This window comes from Podarcis vaucheri, assembly GCF_965113315.1.
Source record: "Podarcis vaucheri genome assembly, chromosome: 2".
NCBI lineage: Eukaryota > Metazoa > Chordata > Lepidosauria > Squamata > Lacertidae > Podarcis > Podarcis vaucheri.
The window spans coordinates 112,717,689-112,740,802 of NC_138760.1; the positions used below are offsets into that span (position 1 = coordinate 112,717,689).

A 23,114-nucleotide genomic window follows, 5' to 3' on the forward strand; every position below is an offset into this window, starting at 1 on the left:
TAAGACATGCCACCCCTTTTATTTTAAATGATTTCCAGTGGGTCCAAATGGAAATAGAACTAATCAAGGGAATACCAACTTCAGCATACTAAATCAGAAATTTAGAACCTGCCTACAAGTTCAAAACAGATTCACGCAAACCATGTTTAATGCCTAGAAAGAGAAGGCAGGAATTCTGACTCCAGTAGTGTTGTCCCCACTGGTGCCTTCCACTCACTATGTCAGGCTTTGGCAGCTCAGCTTCTCTCCCCCCCCCCCCCCCTTGGCCGTAGATAAGCAGGACAAAGCAAAAAGAGTTGCTTACCATTTAAAGAGTCTGTAATGATCACAGCGAAAGAACAAAGCATCCATTTTAGGAACGACGGTGCTCCCAATTAAGGCTTCCACTCACTTCCCCTCTAGTCGCATCCTCGTCTTGCAATCTGATCTCGCAACCACTGTGCCTTTTGTGTAGCCACCTTGTCTGCTATACGTGACCTTGGACTGATAGGCTGGACGCTTTCCAGTGAGAGAGAGTCTGTTAGCTCTCTCTCTTCCAGTTCTTCTTCACTTTGTTGTTCACCCCCAGTTCGTCCCAACTTTTGTGTTCAGAACTATGCCCCTCTGCAAACCACTGTTCCAAATCTATATTGCTCTGCTGCTCCTGGGAAAATTCAGGATCCTGACCAGGAGAAGGGGGAGAAGAAGAAGAAGAGGAGGAGTTTGGATTTGATATCCTGCTTTATCAGTATCCTAAGGAGTCTCAAAGTGGCTAACATTCTCCTTTTCCTTCCTCCCCCACAACAAACACTCTGTAAGGTAAGTGAGGCTGAGAGACTTCAGAGAAGTGTGACTGGCCCAAGGTCACCCAGCAGCTGCATGTGGAGGAGTGGGGACGCGAACCCGGTTCCCCAGATTACGAGTCCACCGCTCTGAACCACTACACCACACTGGTTGGTAGGCTCCCACCATTCCTCATCAGAGCAGGACTCCTCAGCCTGGTCTCTGACACACTATTTCACAACAGTTCGTGATAATCTGATGTGGCTGGATGGAAGGCAAAAGGTTTATACCGGTTTCGTGACTTTTATAACAGAAACACACCATTATCAAGGCCAAGAAATATGGGCTAAACTAGGAAACTGACAACTCCCTTGGCTGCTGCTCCACTAAAGCCACACTATTTTGGCTAACCCAGTTACCACTAGCCCCATTTGAAAGACTTGTAGTATCCACAGAAGGACAAGACCCGGGTATAACATCCACAATCTGTAAAATTCTACCTGGGGCATTGGTTGGTTCACCTGACCCTATTAAACATCAGTGGAAATGTTATTTTGGCTATGAACTTGAACCAGGACAATGGAATAGCTTTTGGACAAAAGCCCCATTTAACTCTAGTTCAGCGAGCAAGAGAGAATTAAACTACAAAACTCATATACAGGTGGTACCTACCCTCTAAGAAGCTGGCAGTGATTCATCCTGGTGCCTCACCATGTTGTTGGAGGGACTGCCTTGCCCCCACACCAGGTATATATCTCCATATGTGGTGGGAATGTACAGTAATCCAGCCTTTCTGGAATTTGATATTCCAAGAAACTAGCAAAAAACAACAATTAAAAGTTGAACCAAAATTAGCTTTATTTCAAGACAATAATCTGGATATATATAATAAAAAATTAAGAAACCATTTATTACAAGTGATGAGACACAAGTCACTGGACAAACCTTTCTGGCATGATGGTAGACAATTGGTACAGAACGGTTTGGGAAACAGCCCAGATTAACAAATAAACTACAGTTGACATGTGGACAGATCAAGAAAGATGGCTTTACCCCAGTGTGGTTTAATTTAATACCATATGCCAGTATTCCAGAAAATAAACAATCTCACCCATCAGCACTTGGCTCAGTCTGGTTGATCTAAATTTAAATTTAAACGTCTAATTTTATTATCTTCACTTTGAACTCCCCTCCCACGTCCATCAATATACCAACACTTTATATTGTTCCAATGGTAACATAAGAGGAAAAATGGCTATTAGTCATGCTTCACCTAAACACAACCACAAGGACTCTCAATTAGGAGTTTGGCTCTGCAATATCGAATGGGATCTGGTAACTCTGCTCTATTCCATTTCCCCTTTGTTTCTGTTTTTATTTAAACCAATTCACAAGCCAAGAAGTTGCACATTGACCAATAATAACGAACCATATGCCGCATATACTACTGCAAAATTTTAATGATATTTTGGTGTTATACAAATTACATGAGAAAAGCTGGTCTATGTATTTGTATTATTTATTGTTCTCAGGATCCTTCACCCAATAAAAAGTTATTTAAAAGGGGGAGGAAAGCCATCGAAGTTGGTAGCTGTCACTGGGAGCCAGTGTGGTGGTGTGGTTAAGAGCGTTAGACTTGTAATCTGGTGAACCGGGTTTGCTTCCCCGCTCTTCCACATGCAGCTGCTGGGTGACCTTGGGCTAGTCACACTTCTCTGAAGTCTCTCAGCCTCACTCACCTCACAGAGTGTTTGTTGTGGGGGAGGAAGGGAAAGGAGATTGTTATCCGGTTTGAGACTCCTTAGGTAAAGGGACCCCTGACCATTAGGTCCAGTCATGACAGACTCTGGGGTTGCGGCACTTATCTCGCTTTACTGGCCGAGGGAGCCGGCGTACAGTTTCCGGGTCATGTGGCCAGCATGACTAAGCTGCTTCTGGCGAACAAAAAAGAAGAAGAAGAAGAAGAAGAGTTTGGATTTGATATCCCGCCTTTCACTCCCTTTAAGGAGTCTCAAAGCGGCTAACATTCTCCTTTCCCTTCCTCCCCCACAACAAAAAAGGCTTTTATAGCAACAAAAAAGGCTTTTATGGGCATGTCCGTAGCAAAAGGAAGAACAAAGAAACATTGGGGTCACTCAGAGGAGAAGATGGTAAAATGCAAACAGGGGACACAGAAAGGGCTGAACTCCTCAATGCCTTCTTTGCCTCAGTCTTCTCCAATAAAGAAAACAATGCCCGACCTGAAGAATTTGGAGCAAATGATTCAGCAAAGGAAACAGCCCAGAATAACTAAGGAGATAGTACAAGAATACTTGGCTAGTTTAGATGTATTCAAGTCTCCAGGGCCAGATGAACTGCATCCAAGAGTACTAAAAGAACTGGCAGATGTGATCTCAGAACCACTGGCAGTCATCTTTGAGAATTCCTGGAGAACAGGCGAAGTCCCGGCAGACTGGAGGAGGGCAAATGTTGTCCCTATTTTCAAAAAGGGGGAAAGAGAGGACCCAAATAATTATCGCCCAGTCAGTATGACATCAATACCAGGGAAGATTCTGGAGCAGATCATTAAGCAAACAGTCTGTGAGCACCTAGAAAGGAATGCTGTGATTACCAATAGTCAGCATGGATTTCTGAAAAATAAGTCATGTCAGACTAACCTGATCTCGTTTTTTGACAGAATTACAAGCCTGGTAGATGAAGGGAACGCAGTGGATGTAGCCTACCTTGATTTCAGCAAGGCATTTGACAAGGTGCCCCATGATATTCTTGTAAAGAAGCTGGTAAAATGCGGACTTGACTATGCTACCACTCAGTGGATTTGTAACTGGCTGACTGACCGAACCCAAAGGGTGCTCATCAATGGTTCCTCTTCATCCTGGAGAAGAGTGACTAGTGGGGTGCCACAGGGTTCTGTCTTGGGCCCGGACTTATTCAACATCTTTATCAACGACTTGGATGATGGACTCAAGGGCATCCTGATCAAATTTGCAGATGACACCAAACTGGGAGGGGTGGCTAACACCCCAGAGGACAGGATCACACTTCAAAACAACCTTGACAGATTAGAGAACTGGGCCAAAACAAACAAGATGAACTTTAACAGGGAGAAATGTAAAGTATTGCACTTGGGCAAAAAAAAGGAGAGGCACAAATACAAGATGGGGGACACCTGGCTTGAGAGCAGTACATGTGAAAAGGATCTAGGAGTCTTGGTTGACCACAAACTTGACATGAGCCAACAGTGTGACGCGGCAGCTAAAAAAGCCAATGCAATTCTGGGCTGCATCAATAGGAGTATAGCATCTAGATCAAGGGAAGTAATAGTGCCACTGTATTCTGCTCTGGTCAGACCTCACCTGGAGTACTGTGTCCAGTTCTGGGCACCACAGTTCAAGAAGGACACTGACAAACTGGAACGTGTCCAGAGGAGGGCAACCAAAATGGTCAAAGGCCTGGAAACGATGCCTTATGAGGAACGGCTAAGGGAGTTGGGCATGTTTAGCCTGGAGAAGAGGAGGTTAAGGGGTGATATGTTAGCCATGTTCAAATATATAAAAGGATGTCATATAGAGGAGGGAGAAAGGTTGTTTTCTGCTGCTCCAGAGAAGCGGACACGGAGCAATGGATGCAAACTACAAGAAAGAAGATTCCACCTAAACATTAGGAAGAACTTCCTGACAGTAAGAGCTGTTTGACAGTGGAATTTGCTGCCAAGGAGTGTGGTGGAGTCTCCTACTTTGGAGGTCTTTAAGCAGAGGCTTGACAACCATATGTCAGGAGTGCTCTGATGGTGTTTCCTGCTTGGCAGGGGGTTGGACTTGATGGCCCTTGTGGTCTATTCCAACTCTACGATTCTATGAACCAGAGCAGCGCACGGAAACGCCGTTTACCTTCCCGCCGGAGCGGTACCTATTTATCTACTTGCACTTTGACGTGCTTTCAAACTGCTAGGTTGGCAGGAGCAGGGACTGAGCAACGGGAGCTCACCCCGGCGCGGGGATTCGAACCGCCGACCTTCTGATCGGCAAGTCCTAGGCTCTGTGGTTTAACCCACAGCTTAGGGTAGGGATAAAGCAGGATATCAAATCCAAATCCAAATCCAAATCCAAACCCAAATCCAAATCCAAATCCAAACTGCTTTTTGTGGGAGTGAGTCCCATAGTTTAGCCATATGCTTTGTGAAGAAGTGCTTTCTTGTAACTATCCTGAATGCTCATATTTCTATTAATACTTTATTTTATGGTTACCAGATTTTTTTCAATGAATCCAGGGACACTTTTTTTTTTTTTTTTTTTTTTTGAAGCTGAGTAGCAACAGGGCATCAGTAGTGGGGATGGTGAGGCAAAAGACCCTGGGCCCAAGCACACATGCATATTGTATAAAGGTGCAAAGCCCTTCTTTCGCACCCTGTGAAACATAAATGCAATGAATTTTAAAAAAACTGGGCAACAGCCACCCACCAATGACTCCCGAGCCTCCTCCGATCAGTCAAAACAAAGGGGGCAGGAGATCTGTACCGCCGGACTTCCCTGGTTCCCCTTCAGCAGCGGCCGTCAGCAGCCCAGAGCCAGCCTGGTAGCGCAGTTGGCTCTGGCTGGCTTCAGGAGCTGCTTGCTGCTGTGGCACCCGCCAGTTTGCCTCCCAGAAGTCCCCATATGATGTGTCTTGTGCGAAACACATCATATGGGGACTTCCAGTGAGGAAAACTGGCAGGTGCCACGGCAGCAAGCAGCTCCTGAAGCCAGCCACAGCCAACTGCGCTATCAGGCTGGCTCTGGGCTGCTGAGGCTGCTGCTGCCATGTTTTCTGGGGACAGATTTGCAAATCTGGGGATATTCCGGGGATGGAATTTGTCCAGGGACAGATCTGCAAATCCGGGGACCGCCCCCGGGAACCGGAGACGTCTGGTAACCCTACTTTATTTTATTGTTCCCTGCTCTGGGTTTTATTATATTCATTGGAACAGGTTACAAATACATTGGTATGGGGGAGAGAAAACCAAGCAATATCCGTTACAAAGAAAGAAAGAAAGAAAGAAAGAAAGAAAGAAAGAAAGAAAGAGGGAAAGATCCATTTCCATTTTGGGCAATGCAGATTGCTCATCTGGGCCCCCCTGATTTGACACAAAGTGGACACGGGTGGCGCTGTGGGTTAAACCACAGAGCCTAGGACTTGCCGATCAGAAGGTCGGCAGTTCGAATCCCTGCGACGGGGTGAGCTCCCATTGCTCGGTCCCTGCTCCTGCCAACCTAGCAGTTCAAAAGCACATCGAAGTGCAAGTAGATAAATAGCTACTGCTCTGGCAGGAAGGTAAACGGCGTTTCTGTGTGCTGCTCTGGTTCGCCAGAAGCGGCTTAGTCATGCTGGCCACATGACCCGGAAGCTGTACGCCGGCTCCCTTGGCCAGTAAAGCGAGATGAGCGCCACAACCCCAGAGTCGGCCACGACTGGACCTAATGGTCAGGGTTCCCTATACTTTTACTTTATCCAATCTCATCTACCACCCACGCCAGTGTCCCAATCTGGATAGGGCACCAGCTTCTGCAATGTGCTGCTTCCCCTCCTCTCTCCACAGATAACATAGAAGCCAAGCAGCAGTAGCAGGAGGGACCAGGGAGGGGAGGCACCGAGGGCCAGATGGGGAGTCTTCAAGGGCCGCATCTAGCCCAGATGCTGTAGGTTCCTGAATCATGTTATAGTGCATCTTAGTCCTTTTTTTTGCTAGGTTTTAAATGCTCTTTTAGAATTATTATTATTTTCTTGCTGATTGCATTGGATTTTGTTTTTTGTTTTTAAAGGATACTTGTGTTGGCGTTATTGTTCTAACTTTTTTTTATCGTTGCGTATTTCACTGGTTCTTTTTGTTTTGTTTTATTGAACGGCCTCTGAGAACGCAGTTAATGGGCGGTCAATAAATGTAGAAATAAAATAAAATATTCTCATAGCCAGCTCTCTCTTCAGAGTTCTTGGGGCAATTTATAGACGGCTGCTTGTGGTCTTCAACCAGGTAGAGATCTGGTAATCCAGTTGTGCTTGGCTCCAACATTATGGCCACATTCACACCATACAGCTTTAGACAGATAGATAGATACCGTATTTTTCGCTCTATAAAACGCACCCGACCATAACACGCACGTAGTTTTTAGAGGAGGAAAATCCGTAGGTATGCCACCCGTAGGCATTCCCTCCATAACACGCACAGACATTTCCCCTTACTTTTTAGGAGGAAAAAAGTGAGTGTTATGGTGCAAAAAATACGGTAGGTAGGTAGGTAGGTAGGTAGGTAGGTAGATAGATAGATAGATAGATGTTTTTATTAAAGGATTTTCTGTTTAAATTCGTAGTCCTTTCTACACATAACACCGGTCCTGAGAGATCTGCATTGACTCCCAATACATTTCCGAGCACAATTCAAAGTGTTGGTGTTGACCTTTAAAGCCCTAAACGGCCTCGGCCCAGTATATCTGAAGGAGCATCTCCATCCCCATCGTTCAGCCCGGACACTGAGGTCCAGCGCCAAGGGTCTTCTGGTGGTTCCCTCGCTGCGAGAAGTGAGGTTACAGGGAACCAGGCAGAGGGCCTTCTCAGTAGTGGTGCCTACCCTGTGGAACGCCCTCCCACCAGATGTCAAGGAAATAAGCAGCTATCTTATTTTTAAAGACATCTGAAGGCAGCCCTGTTTAGGGAAGTTTTTAATATTCAATGCTGTATTGAACACTCGACTGGGAGCTGCCCAGAGTGGCTGGGGAAACTCAGCCAGATAGGCGGGGTATAAATAATAAATTATTATTAAATTATTATTACAGGCCAGTTAAATTTGGTGTGATACACCGAGGAAGGAGGGTAGTGATTTTTCATTCTTTTGTTAGTGTATGTGCATAGTTTTTGTTGTCAGTGTTGCGAGGATAGGCTCTTTATTTATCTGTTTGTTTCTTTTTGTTGGCGGTGCGAGAGGTTTGGAGAGCCCAGAGCGTGGTTAGTTGCATTCAATTAAATGCAGGGTGTTTTGTTTGTGTGTGAGAGGGAGTGGGGTTCACACCGTATGGTTAATACAGACGTGCCTTGGAATTCGAACAGCTTAGTGCCCAAACATTTTGGCTCCCGAACATCACAGACCCGGAAGTGACTGTTCTGGTTTGCGAACTATTTTGGGAAGCCGAATGTCCAACGGGGATTCTACGGCTTCCGATTGGCTGCAGGAGCTTCCTGCAGCCAATCAGAAGCCGCGCTTTGGTTTTCGAACGTTTTGGAAGTCAAACGGACTTCTGGAACGGATTCCATTCGACTTCCAAGGTACGATTGTACAGTGGTACCTCAGGTTAAGTACTTAATTCCTTCTGGAGGTCCGTTCTTAACCTGAAACTGTTCTTAACCTGAAGCACCACTTTAGCTAATGGGGCCTCCTGCTGCCGCCGTGCTGCTGGAGCACGATTTCTGTTCTCATCCTGAAGCAAAGTTCTTAACCTGAGGTACTATTTCTGGGTTAGCGGAGTCTGTAACCTGAAGTGTATGTAACCCAAGGTACCACTGTACACTGTTGTGCCACTTTAAAATGGCCGCAACTTCCTTTTAAAGAATCCTGAGAACTTTAGTTTGTTATGGGTGCCGAGAGTTGTGAGGAGACAAATATATTCCCTTCGAAGAGTTTCAATTCCCAGAGTTCTCTATGAAGAAGAAAGGCTCTGAAATGGGGGCCCTGTGTTTTTTTGGGGAAATAGAGGCCTCCTTTGAACCCTCAGCACTCTCAAGAAACTGCAGCTCCCATCATAGGAGCCAACTCCTAGGGGCAGGGGTCCCTTTGCGCCCCCACTAAAATTATTCAAGTTGGTACCCCGTGGCTCCCATAATTCTTTTGGGGAGGCTATGACTGTTCCAAGTGGGATCCAGACCACTTACCAGGCACCCTTTAGCACGGAGATGTCTAGACTCCTTTAGTCCTATGATCCCATTATTATGGGTTATGCCCCCAAGATCCTAGCTTCCAAACATCATAATAGCATTTCGGCGTCCCTGCCTATAGACTCTCTATGCGCTAATTGACTTCTGGATTAGTATTATGGGATTTGCTTAATGCCATAAGTGGTGCACTTTATGAATCAATAAGGCCTCATCAGTCTTATTAGCGTATGATTTTAGTCCACCACCGTCAATAATGCATGCGCAACAAAGTACACAGAACTGTAAAACTAATGTAAGTGCCTAAGCGCCTTAATTCCTCCCCACCCCCTACTTCTTCTTCTGGGAACTTTGTGTCTCTTAAACAACAGGAAATCTTAAAACTTTCAAAGAAGGGCTGCTATTAATATGAATCTTTTTACATTTCTCTTTTGCTGTTTACTACCAACATCACCAGTTGACTGAAATCATCTCAAGTTTTCCTTTAGTCTGTTCTCTAAAATGTTTACAGTACTTCCCAGTGCTATTTTTCCATAAAAAGAGGCACTGGAGTCTGAAACTCAACATGAGCTCTGTTAAGTTGTGGGTGAACATATCAGACGACACAGCGATTCTTCAAACAGCTCTTGTTTATTCACAGGCCAGGACAGAACTGAACTGAAGGGTTAAGTCAGCCTGCTTATATAGAGCTCCAGTACAACGTAACTGTAGCAACTTTCTAAAACTATCCAATCAGTGAACGTCACTTTCGATCCCTTATTTGCATAACTATCTACAGTATCCCCCTGCTGGCCCAGGGTGAGAACATCAGTACATAACGAGCTCCTCCATTGTTCTCTTAGACCGGCATTGGCACCCACCTGATAGGTTGCCGGATCAGGCCCATCTAGTCCCACATCCTGTTCTCACAGTAGCTAAAGTTGATGGCTGTGGGCAGCCTGCAAGGACACTCTCTTCTGCTGCGGTTTTTGTCCTCTTTTAAAACCATCTAAGTTGGTGGCCGTCCCTGCCTCCTGTTGTTCCATAGTTCAACTACGCATGAAGAAGCCCTTTCTCTCTTTTTTAACCTGTCCCGAATCTTCCAACTTCCAGCTTCATGGAGTCTGCAGTACAACTCTGCGCTGCTTAAAGGCTTTGATACGTGCGCTGTGTCAATCAATCAAGTCATTCCTGGTGATTCTAAGTAGCACTGGGACCAGCCTTTCTCCCTACAGAACAGCACGTTCATTTAAGTTAAATCAGTGGCGTAGCGTGGGTTGTCAGCACCCGGGGCAAGGCAAGTAATTTGCGCCCCCTAACCCGTGGATTTGCGCCCCCTAACCCCCAGATGTTGCGCCCGGTGCGGCCGGCCCCCCCTGCACCCCCACGCTACGCCACTGAGTTAAATTGATGGGCTACTTTGAGTGAGTGAGTGAGTGAGTGAGTGAGTGTGCCCGTTTCCCACACAGAGACGGTTTCATAGCCACCACTGCGTTGTTGTTTAGTCCACAGGAACCTAGGTAGTGGTACCTCGGGTTCAGAACTGAATTCGTTCCGGAGGTCCGTTCGTAACCTGAAACTGTTCTTAACCTGAGGTACCACTTTAGCTAATGGGGCCTCCCACTGCTGCTGCTGCGCCACCGCTGCACAATTTCTGTTCTCATCCTGAAGCAAAGTTCTTAACCCGAGGTAATATTTCTGGGTTAGCGGAGTCTGTAACCTGAAGCGTCTGTAACCCGAGGTACCACTGTACCCTCCAACATTTCTACGATGAAAATAGGGATGTCTTATTCAACAACAACAACCAACCCATCTGACTGGGTTGCCCCAGTGATTTTGGGTGGCTTCCAACACTTATAAAAACATAATATATCATTTAACATAAAAAAGTATAGGGCAGCCTTCAGATGTCTTCTAAAGGTCGCATGGTTACTTATCTCCTTAACTCGGGGGTTGCACACCTTCCATACCCTCCAACCTTTCTCCAATGAAAATAGGGACATCCTACTATACCCTCCAACCTTTCTCTAATGAATATAGGGATGTCCTAAGGAAAAGCGGGAAATATAGCCAGAATATTGATTGCAAAAAAACTGGAAGGGGAGAAAATCCCATCACTATTAGAATGGCAAAACAAACTGCGAGTTTGTAGAAATGGCAAAATTGATGGCAATTATTAGAGGCCACTCAAATCATAGAATATTTAGAGAGTGGGACAGAGTGAAGGAATACATGAAAAAACGTGGTTCCAGAATTGAAATATTAATAGAGAATGTGTAAAAGGTGCAGGGGTAAGCAAGAAAATAATAATAGAATCAATTGAATAATTATTAAATTGTAACAACACAACAAGACGGAAGAAGTAAAATATTGAGATCACACATGGGTGAAGGGGAGTGGGGGGTATATGGGAACCTATAATATCATTTATAATATAATTTGTTAATTGTGTTGTATTTACATACAGCAAAGGGAAGCCTAGAGCAATTACATATATTTTAATTTAGGTAATCTATGTAACAGGCTTCCCTTTGAAAGGACACGGGTGGCGCTGTGGGTTAAACCACAGAGCCTAGGGCTTGCCGATCAGAAGGTTGGTGATTCGAATCCCCGTGACAGGGTGAGCTCCCATTGCTCAGTCCCTGCTCCTGCCAACCTAGCAGTTCGAAAGCAACTTAAAGTGCAAGTAGATAAATAGGTACCACTCCGGCGGGAAGGTAAACGGTGTTTCCGTGCGCTGCTCTGGTTTGCCAGAAGCAGCTTAGTCATGCTGGCCACATGACCCGGAAGCTGTATGCCGGCTCCCTTGGCCAGTAAAGCGAGATGAGCGCCACAACCCCAGAGTCGGCCACGACTGGACCTAATGGTCAGGGGTCCCTTTACCTTTACCTATGTAACAGGCTTATGTTAGAAAATGAATATGGAATTTGAATTTGATGTTTGTCATTTTTTTTGGTTTTGAAATAAATAAATAAAAACCAGCAAAAACTATATAAAAAAAGGAAAATCGGGAAATCCAGGAACTGGTACGGCTTCTGTAAATCCGGGACTGTCCCTGGAAGATAGGGACCCTTGGAGGGTTTGCAGGATTCTTTCCTGAAGATGCCAGGGATTTGACTTTGGCCCTCCTGCCTGCAAAAGGAGGTTCTCTGCCTCTGAGCCACAGCCCTTTCCCATGTTGCTCCACCTTCTTTTTCAGGGTGCCCTCGTGGGTCTAAGTGAAGAGTCCAGCTGCGTTTGCTTTGTCTTTTGAAACCAGCTTTAAGAAGGAAAGTAGGGTTTCTGGCATGAATGATTTGTGCTTAATAAAGCCATGCTGGCTGGCTCGTAATCTCTCCATTTTCTCTGAGTGCTGATACATTAAGGTTGCAGCCCGGCTCCATCAAAATCAATGGGGGCTCTGCTATTGACTCCAATTGGATGTGGATTGCCCCTTAATTGTGTTTTCATTTCCGCTAATGTACACCAAGGTGCAGAAGTTGAGCTAAGAGAGCTGTAATTTCCCAGGTTTGCCGCCTTCCTGTGTGAGTATATCTGCGTGCAAAGATGCAGGCGCCGCACTTGCCCTTTTCCAGTCTTCGGGGAGCGTGCCAATTCCTTCCTCATGACTGAGCTCTCCAAAAAGCAAAATCCTTCCACCCATCCGCTTCCTCCAAGCTTCCCTTTTGGGTGAGGTCCTCCACACAGATACGGCTTCCGGTTGGGCTGCCGCTGAGGTTCCCGAAAAGAAATGCAATCCTGTTGGACATTTTCCATATCTGCTATTGGGTCCCCGGAGCACAGATTCACACGAAGTGGCAACCAACCTTGCAGGATTCAACAGGATTTATGCATATGCAGAACAAAGGTACAGAGCAATAAGTTGGCAATCTGCACACCCCAGACAAGGTGCGCCCACTTTTTATAGACCGTACAAAAAAACAGAGAGTGAGACTTTATATTCTTATCCAATCAGGCTCTAACATTCCATGTTTCTCCCTTTGAAGGTTAACACTTCTTAATTTACTCATTCTTTGTTTGTCTGCCTGCTACAGCCTTCCCTGTCTCATAACAGTTGCTTTGTTTGTCTGCCTGCTTATGGCCTTGCCCGTCTTGTAACAGTGGATTTGATAACAGCATGCTGGAATTTCTATTTCTGAGGCCCTTCAATCCGATTAAGGGAGACCCTCATTTCAACTCAGAACCAAGAGGCCGTGTGAGAATCTGAATAAGCCAGAACAGAAAGACTTTCCTCTTCATTCTTCCTTTGAGCACCATAGCTCAGTGGCTGGGCATATGCTTGCGCCCCAAAGGCCTTGCCCCAGCATCTTCAGATAGGACTGGAAACAACACCTGTCTGAAATGCTAGCAAGTCATATCTGGCTGTGGGGTGTATGGGGTGTCATGAGAGGGGGAGTACCTCTGATGGGGGGACACATCGTGTTCCTTGTGGGGTAGTTTGGTCCCCCACCCTGCACTCAGCTCTCACCTGTGGCTTCTAGAAGCTGTCAGCATGTGACAGTGGCCACACCCTGGGAACAGCTTTGACTAGCCAGCTAAGCCAGGTGAGGGTAGCCATTGGTTCTCACCTTCAGTGAGTTACAGACTTCCCCTGCAGGCAAAGACAGGCCTCGGTCCAGTATACCTGAAGGAGCGTCTCCACCCCCATCGTTCTGCCTGGACACTGAGGTCCACCTCCGAGGGCCTTCTGGCGGTTCCCTCACTGCGAGAAGTGAAGTTACAGGGAACCAGGGAGAGGGCCTTCTCAGCAGTGGCGCCTGCCTTGTGGAACGCCCTCCCATCAGATGTCAAAGAGATAAACTACCTGAAATTCAGAAGACATCTGAAGGCAGCCCTGTTCAGGGAAGTTTTTAATGTGTGACACTTTAATGTATTTTTAATCTTTGCTGGAAGCCACCCAGAGTGGCTGGGGAAACAAGCCAGATGGGCGGGGTACAAATAATAAATTATTATATTATTATAATAGCGAGTCCCAACGTTCAAGAACAGTCAGCTTGCTTTGTGGCTGTGTGGGGATTTGAACCCTGGTCTCCCAGGTCCTAGTCCAACACTCTAACCACTATTCCATGTCAGAGGCATCCATGGGCTGAGATCAGGGTCCTTCTAGGAGCTGCTGCTTTCCCACTGGAAGCCATGTACCCTGTGCCACCATTTCCACAGAAGCAAACAGGGACGTTATAACACCTCTCGTCATACCAAGGGTCATTACACAAGACCCGAAATACTGTCTCTGCAATGGGCTCTCCTGGTCTGGCAGCTGAAACTGCAGGAGGGGGTGTTAGGGGGTTGTTATATATGGCTGGTTCCAGAGAATGTTTATTCTCACAGTGGATGTTCCGGAGCACTTGTAATTCAGCTCGGCTCGTTTTTATTGTCCTAGCCATTAAGCAGAACAAGCATTTATTACAGGAAAGCCGCAACATCCTGCAACGTTAACCACTCAGAGAAGCGGCTCTGGGGCATGGGCAGAAAAGGATCAAGAGGCACATTTTGTAGCCATGCATGTGCATTTTGACACCCATGTGTGTAGGTACTGTGATAGGAATTTTATGGTACCCTCCAGCTTCTCCCTGGTAAAGCAGAGGAGACATTGCCTGTGCTTGAGAACCTGCTGAATGGGTGGACTACAGCTCCCATCATCCTCGACTGTTGGCCATACTGGCTCTAGGGCTGATGGGGAGCTGGCATCCAACAAAATTAGGAGAGCCACAGGTCAGTCATACCTGTGGGTACTGAAGTCAGTGAAGCTCTGTGTTTGGAGAGAAGATTCTTAGTCCTGGTTCTCAAACCTGCACAAATATCTACTGAATTCTTTACACTCAATCCCTGCCCACTTTAAAACTGAATGAGTGAACTCTGTCCTCCTGCAAAAGTGCACTGTTCTTATATTTCCCCGACCAGAATTTGTGACCTGGGGAGGAGGTTAACCTTAGAATTAATAGCAAATCTCCCCATCCCTCTTTATCCCATCAAGGCTGGAGAGGAAACACAAGAAGACCTGGGACTGGAACATCCCACCAGCGTGTCTGGGGAGATATGATCCCAAAGAGAAAGGTAGGCGGAATCTATGGCTAATGTGTCAACATGAGCATGGAAAGGTTATTCTCTGCTTTTTTATTATTTATTCAAGATTTTCTTGATTTACAAAAGTGTTTGCAATGTCTCTCTCTCATATTCCGCCCCCCCCCCATGTAACATTTTTACAAATCAGTTTCATGTGTTGAGACATTAGGAAGAAAAGGGGGAAAGAGGTGGGTGGGGAAGATGGGTGGGGTGAGATCGGTTGGCGATGTTTCTATTTTACTTACTGTCAGGGAACTGCCATCAGAGGCACGGGAGAAGGAGAGGGTCTCTGATTCTGCAGGAAAAGGTCCCAGAGCTAGAGGGAGACTCAGCTGGGAAGAAGGGGAAGAGAATGAGTGTAACACCAGGGATCCAGGAGAGCAATGGGACAGGGAGGTGCAGGGGCTCCAGGACTCTTCGCTGGAAGTGAGTGAGGAGAGCCCAGGCACCCCGCTGCCCACGCCCACCCTGCGCAGGAGACTTCCGCGCAATGAGAGGTGGAGACAATTGGGCGTCAAACAACTCTTATGTTGGCAGCGCTTTAAGAAACGCCCACAGTCAGATTCTACGAGTGACTAAGGGCAGCCACGCTGAGATGGGCTGTGCAGTCCGGAGGGTTTAACCAGGCAATCCAATGCTCAAACGGGGCAGGATTACGCACGAGTAACTCCCAACCACTACACTTACTATATGTAGGGTTTGGTGTCAGCGTTGCTTGTGCAGGTTCTTTGCTGTTCACTTGTGATCCTTTGGTGGTGGGAGAGGTTGGGGTTGACCAAGCGTGTGGGTGTTCATTTGTGGTTGGCTGTGGTGAACTTTGTTTTCATGTGTGAGTGGGGTGGGTGGATGTTTTTGAATCAGGTTAGCCATATTGATTTGTATGCTGTTGGTGGTAAAGGTAAAGGTAAAGGGACCCCTGACTGTCGTCGTGGACGACTCTGGGGTTGCGGCGCTCATCTCACTTTATTGGCCAAGGGAGCCGGCGTACAGCTTCTGGGTCATGTGGCCAGCATGACTAAGCTGCTTCTGGCGAACCAGAGCAGTGCACGGAAACACCGTTTACCTTCCCACTGGAGTGGTACCTATTTATCTACTTGCACTTTGACGTGCTTTTGAACTGCTAGGTTGGCAGGAGCAGGGACCGAGCAACGGGCGCTCACCCCCTCGCAGGTATTTGAACCACCAGCCTTCTGATCGACAAGTCCTAGGCTCTGTGGTTTAACCCACAGCACCACCCACATCCCTTAGCAACACATGCTGTTGGTGGGTTATTCTCTACTTTAAAGCTGTGCGTGGTTAAGGTCCACTCCCAATTACTGATATATTTTAATGTAACACAAGAGCCTGTTGGATCAGGCCAATGGTTCATGCAGTCTGGCATCCTTCTTCTCAAAGTGGCCAACCTGTGGGAAATAGACAAGTGGGACCAGAGTGCAAGAGCCTTCTCTCATGCTGCAGTTTCCAGCAACTGGTATTCAGAAGCTTTGCTGCCTTTGGCCGACTGCCATCAATAGCCCTATCCTCCATTTTCAAACAGATGTTGTAATAAATGGAAATCTGCCCTTATTCCCCTATGGGGTACCCAAGAGCCCTTGTAGAGTCCTTTGCAGGTTCTCCATTGATAGGAGAGAATAACTGAGGCCAACCAGAGAATATTGAGAAGCAAAGCAGCTAGTAAGCCTGATCTTTATTAAACTGTTGCAACAGGGTTGCTCCCCTCACACGCAGGAGAAGGAGGAGGACCCCAAACAAAGGTGTGCCCGCCCTTATATAGACATTCTATTTTTTTCATTAATATTTTATTAAGTTTTATCAATAGAAAAGTTCAGAAAAATACAAAAACAGAAAAATACAAAATTACAAAATACAAAAATACAAACATTAAACACAAAAAGAAGAAAAAACACATATAAAAGAAAACAAAACTCCCTCTTTTTTGATTTCTCATCTTTAGTTAACTTATTTTCCTGACTTCCTCACGCCTCCCTTTTTTGTATCCCTTTTAAGAATTGGTTCAGCAAATTCATATCCTATTAGTTTATCTATTATCAATCCCATCTTACATTTTACCTTGTTGCTAGAACCCCTTCAATTCATTTCAATGTCATCAGCATTCAAAAATTTTACAATATTTCTTCTCCCTGGTCTCGGATTATGCCAGTCATTTCCACCATTTCCATATAGTCCTTATATAGACATTCTAAATTGCCCGCCCTGGAGTTCAAGACCACCCCCTAGAAACATCATACGTACATCACAGAAGGGGTGTAGCTCAAGACCACCAGCCAAGACAGGTGGTTTATATCAGTGTTTCCCAACCTTTTTTGGGCAACGGCACACCTGTTTAATGAAAAAAATATCGCGGCACACCACCATTAAATCCCCGCCCCGTGACGTCAGCGCGCAGCGTCACGCCGGGAGGGACGCACGAAAGTGAAAGTTTTTCCCCTCCCCCTTGCCGGGGAACCTCCAAGCTTTGGGGGTGGGAGGAGGCAGCAGAGCGAGGGACTGAGGGACGGCGGCAACTGAGGCGGCGGCGGCTGTTGTGGTGGCGGCGGCGATAGCGGGCGGAGGAGGGGGCGGCGGCGGGGCTTGAGGAGCCGTCGCCGGGAGTTGCTGCTGCTGTTGTTGCTGCTGCTGCCCGGACATGCCGGCCTCCTCCTCCTCCGCTGTCTCGCGCTCCTCCCTTTTGCACGCGCTGCCCCGCCGCTCGGCACCACCACCGCGGAGCCGCCCCCGGCTTGGTGCGGATCCTCGCCGCCGCCGCCTCTCACCGCCCGACTCGCCCGCCTCCCTCCCACGGCACACCAGCCAGCGTCTCACGGCACAGTAGTGTGCCACGGAACACCGGTTGGGAAACACTGGTTTATATATTTATGTACGTGTTTGCTTGGTACATTTATGAACATTTATTACATATCTAAGACCTTAAAATTCTTATAACAATGTCAACCACCAATAATGGTTTGAGATCTTAATGAGTGATATCTAAACGCTGCTTCTGAGTTTCCTATCCAGGAGAATGGAAAATTGAGGTCTTGCCCGGCCAAAAAGAAATGAGTTCATGTAGATCAGGGGTGGAGAGCTTTCTTACTTAGACCCGCCGGGCCTCCCCATTTGGCCCCACCAACCCACACTACACCCAATGCCATGTGTGGGGCAAGTGATGGTTGAGCTTGGATGAAGAGAGCTTTGCAGGCACCTCTGAACAGCTGTTGAAAGGGGCCTGCAAAGCCCCTTGCACAGTGACTCCAAAGAAGAAGAAGAGTTTGGATTTGATATCCCGCTTTATCACTACCCGAAGGAGTCTCCAAACGGCTAACAATCTCCTTTCCCTTCCTCCCCCACAACAAACACTCTGTGAGGTGAGTGGGGCTGAGAGACTTCAGAGAAGTGTGACTAGCCCAAGGTCACCCAGCAGCTGCAGTCCCCCCAATTTTCTCAACCACCCCTCCTAGGAATGTCCCCCCCCATTAACCCCAGCTGGCTTTAAGTATGGAAATGAGCCCAGGGTTTTTGGGAGGAGGGGGGGAGAAGGGGCATGGGGGGTATAGAGGAGAACTCGTAGGTAGAAGGAAGGGTTAATACACAAAGCAAACATTTGTGTGGATTCATTGTATTCCAGATGATAAGGAAAAAATCCTAGGGTGCAGAGATTTACTCCCACTGCCCCGCGGGTCTCTCCGGTCAGTCTCCAGCCAAGTTATAGAAGCAAAACAGTGGTCTTTATTTGTTGCAGACACAGAGAGAGTAGGAAAACCCCCGCGTGAACTTTTAAGACCTCTCCCCATTTCCCATACAGTGGACGCTTGGGTCGCGAACGTGATCCAAGCAGGAGGCACGTTCGCAACCCGCAGCACTGCGCCTGCACACATGCTGGTTGCACTTCGGCACTTTGGTGCATGCACAAAGCACGATTTAGTGTTTCCGCGCATGCGCAAGTGCCGAAGCCTGGAAGTAACCCCGGGGACTTCCGGGTTCGGCGAGGTGCACAACCCCAAAATGTGCAACCTGAAGCGTCTGTAACCCGAGATATGATTGTACTACATTTTTCAACAGCATCCTCGATACATCACAAATATGTCCCAAAGTAGGAACGTTTGGCGTAGAACAATAAAAGTATTTACACATCCCCCTAGCTGCAAGCCTTTCCTGCGCTCTTCCTTTGAACATATCGGGATTCAATCCACCATCCCGATGGATTTCTGCCTGGGGCATGTGCTGCCCTTGATTGCCTCTTGCCTCCTGTTGTGAGGCTAAGTTCACGCCTTATTGGAGGGGCAAGGAGTATGTGACCTTATGCTTAAGGGATCATGGAGGCAGAGGGAGCCCTGGACTCCTCTCTTCCAGAGGAGCCATTAGCCCTTGGAGCCAAGGAAATTGGTCAAAACATTGAATTTTGGTGATGATTTGTGAAGCTTCTACAGTTTTCTATACAGTACAGTGGTACCTCGGGTTAAGAACTTAATTCGTTCTGGAGGTCTGTTCTTAACTTGAAACCGTTCTTAACATGAGGTACCACTTTAGCTAATGGCGCCTCCTGCTGCCGCCACCACGCTATTTCTGTTCTCATCCTGAGGTAAAGTTCTTTTTTTATATATATAATATTTATTAAATTTCATAACCAAATTTTAAACAGGTTTTAAACATAAAATACATAAAACAGAGAAAATTACAAAGATAAGAAAGAATAGAAAACAAAGCACATATTCAACAAAAAGACAGTTAAGAAAATAAAACAAATCATAACAAAAACCAATAAACCCACCCCCAAAACAAGAGAAAAGAAAAATTATACCTCCAAATATTTATACTTTGTTCACTAGTTTCTTGACCTCCTCACACCTCCCTTTTTTGTATTCCAATTCAAATATTTAGTTCAGCAAGTTCTTGCCCTCTGTCACTTAACCTTATTCAACATCTTAAACTATGATAAAAATATAATTTCCATCATTACCAATCCAAATTTACATATTCTTATTAATCTTATTACTAACACCACTTATTTTCAGTCCAACGTCCTTTTAACATCCATTAATTTTACAGTATTTCTGTAAATAGCCTTTAAATTTTTTCCAATCTTCTTCCACCGACTCTTCTCCCTGGTCTCGGATTCTGCCAGTCATTTCTGCCACATCCTGAGGTAAAGTTCTTAACCCGAGGTACTATTTCTGGGTTAGCGGAGTCTGTAACCTGAAGCGTCTGTACCTGAAGCGTCTGTAACCCGAGGTACCACTGTATTGGATGGTCAGAGGAAACAGTATGATCCATGGCACCCGCCGACTGCTACACTGCTTTTCTGAGTCTCTTTGCTGTTGTCTATGTATGGTGCTTGTGTAAACGGTCCAGAATTGGCCTCCACAGTCACTTACGGACTCACTGTTAAAACCGTGTTTATGGAAGACAATCTTACTCGGCTACGAGTGATCGCCAAAGAAGATGATTGTCCTGGCCTTAGTTTGAGGCTGTGGGGGGGACTTGGGATTTTTGGGGAGTCGTTTAACTGCCCCCCCCCATTCCTGGTTTTAACACTGTATATTGGAATATTTAATAAACAATGCTAAAATAAAAAAGAAAGAGTGAAACACCTTCGGACCTTCCCATGCCCCCATATTACTATTTAGGCATTCTTAGCAAATACATCTGCCAGAATCACCTGTAGTTCTACTGTAAGTTTTTGGACCTAATCTAACAAGAAAGGGATACTACAAATTCACCATTTTATTTAAAAACTTGATCTTTTTTCTACATAAGAATAGAAAGGAATGGCATTTCTGAGTGACACAAATTGTTCAGGGGGCCTGCTCTGGTATACCAATGAAACTCTTTTAATGACCTTTTCTCTTGTTTCAAATGAAACTCTTTTAATGTTTCAAAAGGTATGGGTGTGTGGGTAAAAACAGCAGCACTTATTCTGTGTGATAGAGGGGAACACGCAAACACCAGAAACTGCCTGATTTTGTGATTTAAAGACTGTCTCTGGAACCCAGATTGCAGAGATATGGCATTTTGCAGACGTTTTCAATCATGTCCACAACCACAGGGTATAGAAACTTGCTTCTGTGCATCTTAGGTTTCCTGGGAATCTAAATATAATACTTCCTCCCTCCCTTATGTATGCATGTGAGAGTAAGCACACACACAGTAACTATTATTTGCAGAGCAAATAATCTTTAAATTACTTTATTTTATACATTCCACAAAAAACTGTCCATCTCTAACCAAAAAAAATTCCTATACATGCACAAGTACATTACCTCCATCATATTGAGCTAATTCCCATACATTATTATTATATTATTATTATTATCGTCATCATTATTATTTTATGAATTGCCTTCTATTTGACACTCAAGGCAATTTACATTATAAACCAAATATATAATTAAAAGCAAAAAAAGGCAACTCAAGATAGGCTGGAAAACAATACAATGCAGACCGAACACCTGCGGAGGAGACATTTCCTTTTTCAAATTCCCCTTCACTCTTGAAGTCTTGGGAGTCTGAGAGAAGCTTAATTTCGCACCTGCTGCTGGATTACAGGCTACCACCAATGTATTTTTTTCTCCCACCATTCATATTCCCCTCAAGAAATGCTCCCCTGTGCCAGTAGTTAAGAAGGTCTGATTAGTATCTGAATTCTTCCGGAAGCCAGGCTTCCTTGTTATCTCCCCTCTTTTATTCTCCCCACCTTTTCTTTTTTTGCCAAAGGTCTGGCTCCGAAAGATAAGGAAACACAAGTTCCTGACATTTCACTTTACAAATCGCAGGGAGGCAACGCGCAGCCACAGCAGAGCCCAGAACTCAGGAGCCTCGCATCTTTGTGGAAGCAAAGATATAAGAGACCCAGCCGCAGTTTTGCAGCAATTCGAAAGACTTGCTGGACAATCCATTTAGTATCTTCTCTTTTGCTCACTCCCCCTTCGCTTCCTCACACATCCCACACACATTCACACAAGTCACATTCAGTTCCTTCTTATAAATATATAGGCATTGCTCTCATATGCCAGCCACAGTTCACTCTCATACATATACAACATTCGCGCACAGCCCAGTCGGACGATAATTCACTTGTGTCGCAGATGCTGCTCTGCACTAAATCTTTTCTCACTGGCAGCAAACAGCCTCGTTTGGTCCCTGCTGTAGGCCTTATGGGACAGCAGGTTGTTGTTTTCATTGGACAGCAGTTCCTGAACATTCCATTATGTCACAGCAACGTAACCAATGACTAGGGAGGGCTCATTTCAGATAACGGAAGCCAAGGCTCTTGCAACCAACATTGAGGTCTCAAAGGCAGCAATCTGCATTACATCAGTGCACTCCTCCCATCAATTTTACCCGATTTGGGGGTTAACTGGACAAAAAACCCACATTTTTCTCTGAAAATCTCAGACTAGGGTTGAAAGGAAATGGGAGTCCAACAAATCTGGATGTTAACGGAGAAATCTGAGGGCTCCCTTGGACGAAAAGCAAGGACACCAACCAGGAAAATTGGAGCAAACCAGTAGCCAGTAGACTTGATCTTTATTGAGACTGTCGCGACAGGACTCCAACTCACTGCAAGACGAAGCAAGATGGAAGCCCTGAACAAAAGAGCCCCCAAACTTTTATAAGCCGCTAACCCCCAGGTTACACCCCCCCACTACATCACTAATACATCATGGTTACATCATGAAAGGGGAGGTCTGGTGGCAGTAATCTGAGCATCCTGGACCCTGCCCCATGGTTCTCCTTGCCCTCCACCAAATGCCCATCAAGTGTAACAAAAGAGATATTTACATTTCCCTGTTTCCCAGCCAAGTTTATCACACCCTTTTGTCTTCATCTGAGTTTGTTATTTCTCTAACGGCTACCTGTCTGGCATTCAGGTATCAGGATGCCAGGAATTATCACTCAGGCAGAGGGGCTGCTGAGTAGCTGAGCTCACATGTCTATATGAATTTCTGAAGTTTTCCCTGTGAGCCAGTTGTTGTTGTTTAGTCGTGTCCGACTCTTCGTACCCCATGGACCAGAGCACGCCAGGCACTCCTGTCTTCCACTGCCTCCCGCAGTTTGGTCAAACTCATGCTGGTAGCTTCGAGAACACTGTCCAGCCATCTCATCCTCTGTCATCCCCTTCTCCTTGTGCCCTCCATCTTTCCCAGAATCAGGGTCTTTTCCAGGGAGTCTTCTTTTCTCATGAGGTGGCCAAAGTACTGGAGTCTCAGCTTCAGGATCTGTCCTTCCAGTGAGCACTCAGGGTTGATTTTCTTCAGAATGGATAGGTTTGATCTTCTTGCAGTCCATGGGACTCTCAAGAGTCTCCTCCAGCACCATAATTCAAAAGCATCAATTCTTCGGCGATCAGCCTTCTTGATGGTCCAGCTCTCACTTCCATACATCACTACTGGAAAACCATAGCTTTAACTATACCG

General features: G+C 46.0%; 1 protein-coding gene across 1 annotated transcript in view; it reads left to right on the forward strand.

Annotated features, from left to right (window-relative positions):
• Positions 1-23,114, forward strand: part of GABBR1 (gamma-aminobutyric acid type B receptor subunit 1) — a 172,705-nt gene that overhangs the window by 28,130 nt on the left and 121,461 nt on the right. The window contains exon 2 of the mRNA XM_082209305.1: positions 14,612-14,691. Coding sequence (XP_082065431.1) covers positions 14,674-14,691 — 18 coding nt within the window. The 5' untranslated portion in view covers positions 14,612-14,673. The remainder of the gene's footprint in view (positions 1-14,611; positions 14,692-23,114) is intronic.